General features: G+C 40.1%; 1 protein-coding gene across 1 annotated transcript; it reads right to left on the minus strand.

The window, feature by feature from the left end:
* Positions 1-1,816: 1,816 nt before the first annotated feature.
* LOC138267183 (extracellular calcium-sensing receptor-like) lies at positions 1,817-12,722 on the minus strand. The gene is made up of 6 exons (XM_069216032.1): positions 12,694-12,722; positions 12,097-12,388; positions 10,382-11,227; positions 8,943-9,170; positions 7,236-7,359; positions 1,817-2,733 (listed from the first exon to the last, which is right to left on the minus strand). The coding sequence occupies exons 1-6, from the start codon at positions 12,720-12,722 to the stop codon at positions 1,817-1,819; spliced, it is 2,436 nt and encodes an 811-aa protein (XP_069072133.1).
* Between the last annotated feature and the right edge of the window lie 616 nt (positions 12,723-13,338).

Here is a 13,338-nt window from a genome sequence, read left to right on the forward strand (position 1 = left end):
ACTTCCTCATGTAAGAAGAATGGAACCTCTAACAACCACTGACAAGTAGAAAAATGGATATATTAGTTTATGTTTTCTAAAAGGCATTTGGGCTTACATCCCACCTTAAATTAGGCAAAGGCGAAACCGGCACAGCATGGCAGAGATTGCAGTTTGCTGTGGTGTTGCAGTGGTAAGGAGGAGCTGTTTGTCCGCTGACCCAAGCTGACCTGAATTCACACCTCCAGGGCAATTATGGCTTTTAACTACACTCCCCTTATTACAAGTCCATCCTTGTGGAAAGGATAAGTAATAAATAATCATGTCTGCTTGTGTGGGCAATAATGTTTTTCATCTTAGGGATGAATTAGGAGTGTAAACATGAGAGTCTATCTTGGATGATCAACGTGGCAAATACAAGGTAAGAATCTGAGATTATTGTGGAATGATATTCCTGAAACATGAGAAAAGTGGAGGGGTAAAATAGATATGTCAACATAAATTCAATATCAATTCCGATTAGTTAGAAGAAAACATTTAATTGTTGTTTCTGCATTCTCATTTTGAAATCCACACTTACAATCTGCAAGAAGATATTGGTGAGGTCAAGAACTACCTGTAGTGGTGCAGCTGGACACCTGTCTGTCCTCTGCAAGTATCACAGGTACCAGTCTCCAGCCCCGTTAACACCCTTTCTACTCCCAGCCTCTAATACAGTAAGTTCTCTGGGCAAGACGAAGAGGCCTTGAGGATTCAGCACCCATGCCTGCGCCTCAGACTGCATCCTGACTTTGTGACATCACTCACCAGCATCTGCTCCAAAGACCAACCTGGAGATTTTACCTGGTCGTAAAGCACAGCATTGGGCAGAGGCTGGGGCTGAGGCTGACATTTTATCCTCCTGACCCTTTCCAGTTTCAGGAGGCAACCAGTGCTCAACCTGTCCCTCCTGCAGTCAAATCCCCTTATCCACACTGATCCACCCCCTCCCATGTTGCCTAAAACAGGTGATAAGTGGGAGCTTTAAACTGGCTGGAATCAGGATAACTGTGTGGAATTCAATCTGAAAAACTGTGCCTGCATAATTATTTCCCATTCCTATCCGTTAAAGTATAATTAGTTAGTGTAGGGGGCAGAATTACCTGCTTGAAGCAGTAATTGCGGCCTTGGTTATTCTGGTTCCTTTAAGCCATCCAGCTCGCAATCATCCCTTTATACCCAAATGAACGGATAGCTTCTTATGTGAAGTTCATAAGAGTTCTCTAAGTTCTGATGGGATCTTTCCTATCTGTTATCGTCTGATGTTGGGAAATCCCAAGTTAGGATGTGTCAACATGGGCGACTTCACATTTCCCAAGCATATTGCATGTTTGAAGGGTTGACACTGGAAATCAGGTCACAGTCCACTCTTCACTCGTTCAATGATTATCTTCATGTCATTTAGAAATGATGTGTGGATACTGTAGCCCCATCATGCTGAGTAGTTACTGGCTCTCAACTATCTATTAACTAACTTTTGAGGCCCCTTCTTGCTTTTGTATGATGAATCTTCTGTTGGCCTGAACATTTAGTTGTCATAGACAAATCACCTGCATTTCTGTTCTATGGATGAACATTAATCATAATACATTCTGATCTGCCCTTCCTCACTTCAATGACCCAGGGTTTTATATTAGTCAATAGCCCTACAAATTTGGACAGAACTCATGGCAACAATTACAAGACAATTTCATTTAAACCCTAAGATCAACAAGCCAGATTAAGCTACCCACAGGAACTAACCATCAAGTTTGTCATTGCTGTTTCTTGAGCTTTTAATAATGCGTTAAGACATCCATCATTGTATGTTATTGTTAGTCTTTTTCGCCAACAGATGTTCCCTTGTGTTTAGATCCGGTCTCAGTAAGATGATGTAACACTTTGGGATAAAAATACAAACAACAATTCCTGCACTGGAAGAGATAATACTAAGGGCCTCCACAGCTACCATGTATTTTCCTTGTGTGCTCAGATAGCCTGGAACAAATGACATCCACACACTAATAAACACAAGCATGCTGAATGTGATCCACTTGGCCTCGTTGAAACTGTCAGGCAACTTCCGTGCAAGGAAGGCAACCAGGAAGCTAGCACCAGCCAAGAGCCCCATGTATCCCAGCATACACCAGAGTGCAGTATCTGAACATTCATTGCACACCAAAGAGATAGTCCCAGTCTTAAGTTTCATGTCACTTTCTGGGAATGGAGGGCACGACATGAGCCAGGCAGCACAAATGAGGACTTGAAGAAAGGTGGAGGTAAAGACTGTAACCATAGGAACACGTGGACCCAGCCACCTCCTCATATTACTGCCAGGCTTTGTGGCACTGAAGGCGATAACCACCATTATGGTTTTGGCTAAAACACAAGATATACAGAGTACAAAGGTGATGCCAAATGCAGGTTGGCGAAGTAGGCAGGGTACTTTCTGAGGTTCGCCGATAAAGAGCAAAGGGCAGAGAAAACTCAGTGCAAGTGCACATAGGATAAGATAGGTGAGTTCACGGTTATTTGCCTTGACAATTGCAGAATCTCGGTACTTGTAGAATAAGTATAAGATTAGCAGAGTCAAAAGGAAACAAAGCATTCCAGAAGCAGCCAGAAGCCCTCCTAAGACCTCTTCATAGGAGAGAAATTCTATTCTCTTCGGAACACACTCGTTTCTCTTCACACTGGGCCACAAGTTGGATGGACATGGCCAACAATTAGAAGAATCTGAAAAAAGAAATTAGAGTTTTATGCATGGACAGCACTGTGTAAAAAGTATGAAAGTTCTACGGATGTCGAACCTGAATACAAGCGGCTCAAGTCTGAGAGGATAGTTATTGCGTCCAATAAAAATCTGACATTGAGATGTTCCTAATTTATTAATACAATAAATGTTGCATATGAGTTTTTTTGCATAGGATGCCCATTTCTTTTCATACTGCAACAAAATCTGCTTGTTACAATAAAGACAGTACACTTTTACTTTTATAAAAACTGGCAGGTCTGAGCTGCTGGCATTTCAGAAAGGTACAAAGGTGAAGTCTTTATTGCAGCCAGTAATTACTGTGTGCTGTACATACCACCCACCGTGGAATTCCAACCACTGCACAAACATGGATTTGTGCAAAGTTTGGAAAACTCCAAACCTCTGATATGCAGGTTCATGGAGGAAACACAACTATGAGACTTCCAATTAGAGAAGGCTTTTGATCTGTACAGTTCAGAGCTTTAGTTATGTTATGACCAGGAAAATTGAATCCATGTTATGTTATGTTATGCTATGCTATGTGATGCTATTCTATGTTATGTTACATTTTTTGGGTAGAGCAACATTCTCCAGTTCCATGACCAATTGGTATTGTTAGGTTTCTGGAGCAAACCAACATCTTCAATCTATGTATTTTTTTTTATCAGAGAGCTTGAGTTGTCGAGTTATGAATTTAGCTTGCTTGTGTAAAATTGAGTAACATGATCTGTTGAGTAAAGTTATTTGTTTCTGTTGGAGCCCTTGGACCGTGTCTCCCATTGGTGAACAACCTGCACCATTTCATAAAAATTGATGCGGTCGGTGTTTACGACTCATTGGTTGTGTGTCTTAGCTATTTAGAGCTTATAGAAGTTCTATGATATGTTGTGGTGTAGTGTCACGTCATACTGGATGGTGCAGTCTGATACTGATGTTGTAGTGTGGCTTTGTATGTGTGATTTGGTGTGATGTGGTAAAATGTGTTGTGGTATGGTGTGGTCTGGTGGCCTGAGGAATGTAAAGGTGTGGTGAGGTTATGCATGGCTTGACGTGTTTGTGATCATTAAATACATAATGTTTTGTAATAATTCATCTGAACCCTGCAACGTGTGCACATGGATAAATATTCACAAACTTGGACTGTGCCCCTGCCTTTAGGGTTAGGTGTAACTATGAACCAACATTTTTAAAAGTGAATTTAAGGTCAGGGGTTATTGCAAAAACAGAAACTATTCAATATGAAACAATGAGTATGTCACATTCAAGATCCTTCAGAAATTATATTTTTTACCAAAAGTTGTTTAGCCCCTTTTGTGGTGGTCACACTTTTTAGGAAAGGCTGCCCTGGCCTCAGTCCATAGATTCAAGTTACAGGAATGCTCTACACAGCTCCATCTCCGATGCAACTGATTTTTGTATTCGCTGCAGTAAGCCAACAAGTTTTAGCCAATGGGCCCTGTAACTCCTGAGGCACAAGGGAGAGATTTCAGTCACAGACTGAAGAACTGTCAGTTTCTTCTTATGAGCCAGTTAGTTCTCTACCGTCAGAATGGGTGAGCCTAAAACTATTGTATGATTGATGAATACCCTCAGCGAATCAAACAAAAATTGTCATGCATAATTTTCAGCAAAGTGACCACATTCTCCTTTCAGGATTATGGTTTATACCCAAACAAATCCCATGTCACTTTTCATCACAGAAAAAAACAAGCCAGGGTCAGTGCAGACACTTCCTCAATTCAGTCTCTCAAGACTGTTGAAGTTATCCCAACCATGGGTCAAATAATAACTCTACATCAGGGTCTTCATCAGGTCTTCCTCCTCCACCATTGGCGGCTCTACAGTTCTGAGAAAGATCTCCAGTTTCAGAAGGTCCTGCTGATGTTTCTTTGTTTTCACTGGAATGTGTTGTTAGGGTGTTTATACACTTTCTCTCCCTCCCTGAACCATTTGCTTCATTTTGCCTTTAAAGCCAGCTGTTGGCATTCTGAGATCTGAAAAGGTTAGGCATGAAAATTAAAGATGAGGTGTGACCAGCAGGAGAATAACTAGGAATGTGAACACTTCTGAAGAAGACGTTTGTAGCCTGTGCCAGAAATTGACATTTAAGCGGATTCTATTTTGTATTAAATGCAAAGGTGAAAAATATTCTCTTTACTCTAGCACCCCATAACTGAAATTTGAAAAACAATTACGGTTGAGGTACCAAATTGTCAGTTGGCAGCTTTGTTCTTACAGCAAAGCAAATGAACTTGAGGTTTGGTCAGTAGATCCCTATTGCTTAAGCTAGTAAAAACTAAATGCAGGGAACAAAGGCATTATTGAAATATCTGCAGTGGCCAGGCTAGTGCAGAGGACAGTACTAAGAGCTCTTCTGAGACCGTCTAGTTTCTGAACAGGAAGAAGTCTTCCATGTGCTTCCCATCACCACGTTATCAGTGCTATGATCAGACCAATGCTGACTGTACTTGTGGCCTGAGTCGCTCCAGTGCTTCTGTATTTTAATGTGACCTAGAAGGGGTTTTCCTTTCCTGGGACTCCAGATTTCTGTCTGATGGACTTTGCCAAACCAAGACTTTTCGGAAAGGGGCTGTCAGTATAAATATATCAGATGGTTTGCCCTAAAAAGTGGGATTTACTTACAGGAACACCCCAAACCTCATCAGGCTGTCAGTGTAAAGTTTTCACAGGCAGGTACAGTGGGGCAACCCCAGCAGAAACATGTTGGTCTGCCTTCATCAATGTAGGTGGAAGGGGCATCAGTTTGGTGGACAGAGTACTCTGCCATGTTAGTAGTGGAATACCCTATCTGCCAGCCCAAAATGAGGTCCTAACTCTTATGAATAATTTGCATGGATTACATTGTCAGCACTGTCAGTGAGCCTCTGTTGGTGTTATATTGTAGTTATGAAAGAGCAAGCCTATTTCTAATTTTGTCCATCAATATTAAGAAAGCATCCTCAAGACACTTACATTGAGTGTCTGGATAGTGAAGTTCAACATTTTTATGCAATTGCATCAATTAAATTTAATATGCTAATTGGTAATAAACTAAGTTTTATGGCGAGAGCATAAACACTTTACCAGTGGCTAGTAGTCCAGAGGCCAACAAAAGCAGAAATCCAGCAAAAATAGGAGGACAAAGGCAAATCGTTTTGGGGTGACACTGTAGAGAGGGCCATTTCAAACACACACAATGCATCCTCATAACAAATCACTGTTGATAGCAGAACAGAGTTGTATGTTGCTCTATTATGTAGTCCTGTCACCAGCAATCGTGCAAAACAAGTGGAAAAAAATGGAAAGTACATGAATAGATGGAAGAGAACGTAGACAAATATGAAAATATGAATCATGTAAATACAATATGGATAAATTAAGGCACATTGAAGTGGGTAGAATATGGCAATCTTGCTTCAGAATTTCAGGGACAACTCAGTGCCAGATCAAACAGGAATAGAAACTCTAAATCAGGCCCTTATGCAGCATCTCTTTGGCGGTATACCAGATCTTGCTCGAGCAAGTGCACTAAATGGCATACATTGGGTTAGATGGAAGGCAGAAGAGGGCTGACATCTGTTGAAGTTCAAAAGTGCCTTGGACATTTTTCAACTGCCAGGACATGTCAAGCTTAAGTACACATGTTCTCCTTTTTAAATATCATTCACCCTGTCCTATAAGCTTTTAGAGCCTACCTCATGGGTGACTTATAAGTGTTAAAAAGTAAGGTTTGGGCCTGTCAAAAGGTAGATTTGCCAAGATCAAAATGACAATTTAAAACTGAACTACAGGCTGCAATGGCAGGCCTGGAACATGTACAACTTTAGTGGGTGGCCCAATCAGTACTGCAGCCCACTAGTTGCATTTAATATAAAGATCCTGGTTACATGTAGTATCATAGGGATGTATAGGTAAATTAGATAATCCAATCAGTGAATACTATGTTTAGAAGCAAGAGCACAAACACTTTACCACTGATTAGCAGGAATAAAGTGCACAGAGTCTTAAAAGCCAAGGAAAATAGGTTCAGTAATGGAAGGCAAACATCTCGGGTGGCCATGTAGAAAGGGCGAGGTCCAACAACCATGGTAGACTGTGTTGTAGCCAGCTGAGAAATAAACCAATGTGAAGGTTAATATCCTTTCTTATTCCAAGGAGAGCAAGAGCTGTTCCCTGGTGTCGGCCATGGTGAATTGAATGCCTGCAATAGGCCTGAATCCAGATTGAACTTTTCTTCATAGAAATTGCATGTACAACTGAGAGTTTTAAAAGATCCCAATGCTCATGTGCTATTTGAGCTCACAGATATGAGGAAGGACAGGAGTGTAACTTAATCCCAAAATATGAGTGAGACTTGAAGTGTAAAGAGTAAATATTTTGCAAAAAGTATAGCATGTTTCTTGCGGTCTGGGAAGACACTGAGAACATCCACATCTACAAAGTAATGTTCTGGAGTCATATGGCTAACGTTTCAAATATGTACCTGTTTCATTGGAAATCTCTCCTTCAGAACAAAGAACACAATCAAAGCAGCAAAATGGTTGTCCTTTTCGAGGGGCTTTTCTGTAACCAGGGGCACAGCTCTCACTACATACTGAATGGGGCACCTGAAAAGGCCAAGCAAGAGAGAACATTTCAAATCTGGGCTCGTGACATTAGACACGGGTATGGATAGACAAGCATATAGCTTACAAGGCCTTAAGATCTTAGATTCGACCAGAGGTCTGTTTCCCTTCACATGAGCAGTGACATAGCAGTTTAGGCTGAACTCTTTCTTTTAGGGTATGGTCATTATTGATTTGCATATAGTGGTCCTTTCCTTAAAAGCTACAGTCAAGCAAAAAAATAATAAACGGAACGATGCCTAGAGAAATGACTTTGGCTAAGACTAATTCATTGATCTGTACTCAGCAAATTTTATTTGGTCGCACCTCTTGCAAGTTGAAATTGCATCTAAAAATTAAGATATCTTCTTTAAAGCATCCTTCAAAGCTAACATCCAACAGGCGAAAAATCCTTGAAATAATACATGAGATAGGTCCTGATTCTTTCCATTTACATTTTGTAGCTCCATCGCAGAGTTTAGATTTTCTGAATACTCTTGAAAATGATTTTGACTGACATTTGCAGTACTCATATGCAGATCAACTACAGTCAATTCTAAGGATGAGCCGCATTCAGAAAGCAAAGATCCCGTGTTCACTCAAAGTGTTCATAGCCCAACGTCCTTGCCTGGTTCAAAAGGCAGTGCATTATAAAGCAGTACTGCTTTAAGCAGCATGAACATCTAGGAGAGACTCCCATCAAATTTCCATGGTGCTTAATGTGGGAAAATAGTTCCTCTATTTAATATCAGATATTTTATTGACTGATGGAGCTCAGATATATATCTTGCACTGGTCTTTCAATTCTGCCCATTTAGTAAGACCTGCATGATATATTTCCTACTGTTTATGCTCCATTTAATATCAACTAGTAAATACTATAGTTATATAAAACCAAAATATTATTTTTTGTTTCTTTCAATATATAATTTCCTTCTGTTTCATTCCAATAAGTTTAACTTTAAGATTATACATAAGAGTTATCTCATGTATTTATCTTCTCTTATGAATATTACCTTATAGCTCGCTGCTGAGGGCTAAGCTAGTTGTTAAATGCCCAATCTGCAGATGAGGTCCATAATGGGGAGCAGGCCTTTAACAACCTGTATAGCCTGAAGCCGAAGGCCTATAAGGCTATTAAAATATGCAACCCACTACAAGTAGAATGTTATAAATGAAAAAGGGCGAAACATGAAAACAAACAGTGTAGTGTTGGAGCTCAGGGCTTATACCAGGTATTATAAGCCCAAGGCTACTCCATAGTCTTCAATGGAGCTCTCAACCTTCAGATGTAATAATACTGTTTATAGTTTTGGGAGATTCCTCTGAAGTTGGCTGTTGACCATGTAGTAGGTCTATTGGCCTTGTAACAGATTGATTCACCTGACCGAAAAGGGTAGAAGTCCAAACAAAGGAATTTGAAAATTCAAGAGAATATCAATTATGGTCAAAGTGACAAAGAGGTCATTTGATCAACTTAAGATAAATAGCAGGGAATGGGAAAAACACCTGTATCCATAGTTTATTTTCTCAAGAGAAAAACTCAATAGCAATGCTATTTCTATGGTCTATTTCTCAGTCAGTACCTTGTTATCCTGCAGGTTCCACTGCATGGTACTAGTATTGATAGACAGCTGTTTCCCTGGGGGTTCTCTGGAGTCGAAGCTTCCGATCTTGACGTAGACGATCTCTCCATTTGTTTGCAGTTGCCAGTTGACAATGTCATATACAGCTGGGGGGTTTCCGTTGCTGTCGAAGAACATCTCCTCTCCCGCCTTGTTCTTAAAATGCACATTCTTCATGTAATGTAGAAGCTGTGGAAGCAAAGAACAGTAGAACTAAACCATGGAGTTAACGCTCACATGTCAAAAGTGTCCAAGAGCACCTTGAAGGAAGCAATATTGTACTTCGAGGTTGAATGTGAGATACAAAGACAATACCGCAGACACTGTTTTTCTCAAATCACATAGTAATTAATAGTAGAGAAGATTCAGTAAATTATGAGATCATGGAAGACCCCCAAGGTATCATATGTTTAAATTCTGATTAAAAACAAACAAGTGTCCTTTACTCAGGAAGATAATTCAACACTCAAAACGTATCCCTCTGCAGATGAGTGAAGGTAAGCAAAATTTATCAGGTCTGTCCACGTCCCACTTGTTTATGGGAGAATCCATCATTTTAGCACCCATTCGGGTATTTTAAATTGCCTTACAGCATGTTCGTTTTTTAATTACCCATTTGATGGAGCAATCAGTTGCAGGCACAGATCAAGTATTGGGTAAACTCACTCAAATTCTGATAAATATACAAGTAAAACCCCATACCAAAAATTGTGTTCTAGACAGTCTTTCATTGCAAATCAAACAGAATGGCAACCAACTCACAAGAGAGCCTGAATAATGGGAAGAAAAGGGAAACCAAAAACCAGTTGCAGCAGTTACTCAACACAACAACCCCCTTTTGGAGAGGCCTGAACAAGCAATCTACTCCATTCAGGTAAGAAAATGTACTCTGTGTGGAAATTATTTAATTTATTGTGGAAAGAAAAAACAACCACTTCTCACACAGAAGGTAAGGAGAAAAGAGAACTGTAACTCCATCCAGTACTTAAGTGAGTCAGCCCACACAATCAAAACCAAGCAATCTATAATTAAAATGCCAAGAATTCAATGAGAAGACCAACAAATCTAAAATAAAACATCAGAAGTGAAGTAGAGCAGTTGATAATGTATTCCCTGGATGTGACATAGGCATATCTGGTTAACTCACCTTTTGTCTTGCACAGTTAGATTTTGTAGACTTCTTCTTAGTCTCTATAACAGTGAATAGCCAAAGACTTGCAGAAATGTTGCACCTAGTTCAAGTTCACCATGAATATTTTTATAGCATAGAAAGACAGCACACTGCACAAGTACCTTCCTCAGAAAGTTTAGTTGCTTCAAAAGTCTGCAATTACCTGACATAATTGGTGATTATTCTATTAAAATTAAAACCATAATCCCATTACTTCCTAGGACATTACCTGCCATGGTCTGATGTTTGTGATGTTTCCACATGTCTTACCGGCGAATGGTCCATGCCCAGGCAAGCAAGACTGCATGTCATGTAAGGCATGTGTGAGTGCATAAACAGCATTGTAAATGTTATAGCTAATTCTTGGGTCATATTCATCAGAACTCTGACTTTTGAACTGTTGAAGTTTTTCTAATCCAGTGCAGATGTTGGTAGATTCATTAAGTTCCGCACTCCCCAGGCTGAGGCTGTCTTTATTGATGAGCCATCTGCAACCAAAGGCCTGCTCCCAAAAAGGTTTTAAAAAATGGTCACCTGGAGAAATAGAAGGATTAATCCCAAGCAGGAACTGTTTAAGCCCAGTCATAGTTCCCTCCTTAACAGTCAAGCCAATGGTACCCCTCAACATCTGTTGAAGTTCCTTCTTGTTTGAAATACTGGGGGAAGTTGACCAGGCCTCAGTAGCAATCCATACTTTACTGGTGACATTCTGTTTTGAGAGCGCTTCCATTACTGGTAGTAAAAAATGATCAGGGGATAGGACAAGGATGATGCTGGCAGAGGAAGTCTTGACCACATCTAGGTTGAAACCCATTTTCATTGTCAGAGGGATAATGGGGAAGGCTTTGTGGAAAGCAATGCAGACTCCAAACTTAAGGAGCTCCTCTTTTAACAGCTGGGATCCCAGTGTTCCATAGTCATCCTCGCTGGACACTATCCCCACCCAGGTCCAGCCAAAGTGGACCACCAGCTGAGCCAGTCCAAGAGCCTGGACAATATCACTGGGAATGGTTCGGAAGAAGGATGGGAATTGCTGCTTGTCACTCAGGAGAGGGCTTGATGAAAAGTAACTCACCTAAGAGAGAAGAGTACTTTTGCTGAGATTAAAAATAAATTATTTACAGTGGACATGACATCTTCAAAGACTGCTTTATCAAAATAATTCATACTGTGCTACCTAACTTCTGGAGCTAATACTTGAAAGCCTTCATAGAAGCATGACCTCACTTGCAAATCACCCTAAAACAAACATTCTTGCCAAAATTCATAAAGGCTTTGTTCCCCTGTATTGGCAAAGAGAATACCCCAAATGCATTTTGCCATTGCCAGAGAAATGCCACTAAGTAAATTATGACCCTTGACACAGTCAAGAAGGGGTCAATATCTGCACAGGGACTTTGATGGAAAATGTTCTCTTCTCCACTCCTTCCCTACTAGAAATAGCATTCTTTTTTGTAGTCCATCCATGCATTTACAAAACGAAGGAACTGCCGTAATTAAATCCTTCTGACCATTCCACATTAGAAACATTCAATCTCAAACCTCTACCCCGCTGAAGCTCAACAGTCCCCATAATATCAAAGCGGGGAGATCACTTGATCATCCCTCTTGTCCCATGATCCAGCCTCAGCTGGTAAGAACCCTTCTTTTTGTACTGTAGGCATACAATATAGGAAGAGCCTACCAACTCATGTCACGATTGCCTGTGGAGTTTGGACATTCTTGAGGAACCTTGAAACAATCCTGTTCATATACTGCCACTGTTCACTCCAATTTACCTTCTTGGTTTAATAGCTTAATCTAAGTCTATCTTGTTGGATGTTTGTAACATTAGATTGTTTGTTATTAGCACATTGGAAAAGACAGCAAGAGCATAACTGACTGAAAGAATGTTTGCAGTTCTTTGATGCCTTTCAACACAATTCACTTCCAACCATATAATACCTGAGGGTATCGGTATAGCCCCAGGAGTCTAGCTATCGATAGAGATGCAGTGGAACGTGATTCTCCGATGATGCCTGTCAAGGGTGACTGTTTCTCACACTGGTAGTTCAGGATTGGCTTCTCCTTGCCTGTTAGCATGCGGATGGTGCCCTGCAGAGTTCTCATCAGTGACTGACATGTGTCATAGATGAGGAAGCCCAGGGTGATATTGGGGAGAAGCCATTGCTCTTGGTTGATTTCATTGATAGTGAACACCAGGGCAAGGACCCAGCCATAGGCCCGGACACTTAATCTGAAAGGAACAGAAAGATAATGTCTCAGAAAACAATTCTATCATAAATAATAAATGGTGCTATACTACAAAAATCAGCCACAAATGGATAGAGAGGCTAATACTTGTAACATGAGCAAAATCTACAGTGTTGCTGCATGTAATAAAATAGGCACACAAGATGGATTTTGCAATCCTAATCCTTCATCAGCAGGTTTGTGATTTAGGCATAATCACATATCAATGCATACGTTTTAGAATGTGGTGCACATTGAACTTGAAGCATACTTTGTACAACCAGCCCTAACTTTGTTCTCATTCATTACATCTTGAATAGTTGGCTTAGATTGAACATGTTGTCTACGTATAGAGGGCATGATGCTGTGCATTACACAAGTAAAAGAATGATAAAGAATGTAGAGTGTGTAAACATACATAGTATTCTAGATGCAAGCGACCTTTGAAGAAGGGGTACGGAGAAGGACAAATGTGATGTATTGTGACAGCTCTGTTTTTCTTTTGTCTATTTAATAAGTGAAATATTGTCATTCAACATAAAACATTCATTATAGGACTGATGTAACAATGAATCTGTCTCACTTGAAATTGTGACATGCATGCACGGTTCTTTATTTGAAATTACTTCAGTGTTAGAGCACATACGGAAAAATAGATTACAGGAAAATGTATCATAATAGATTTTGATCTGCAATATTTAGAATAGTATGAAGATCCTCTAATAGGTTTTATGAAAAAAATAATTCTATGTGTAACTGGATTTGTTTTGAGCTAACAGAAAGCTGTCAAACACATTTCATCTACACTGCAACTTTCCTTTACATTGTCAACCTCAAGAGTTTAAGCATCCATTGTAATGCTAGATTACAAATCCCAGTCAACAATAACATCGGCAAATGGCATTTATCAAACCAGGTAAGGAATGGTTGATTCTTGTTTGTGGCTGATATGTC

The sequence above is a fragment of the Pleurodeles waltl genome, chromosome 12 (assembly GCF_031143425.1).
Source record: "Pleurodeles waltl isolate 20211129_DDA chromosome 12, aPleWal1.hap1.20221129, whole genome shotgun sequence".
NCBI lineage: Eukaryota > Metazoa > Chordata > Amphibia > Caudata > Salamandridae > Pleurodeles > Pleurodeles waltl.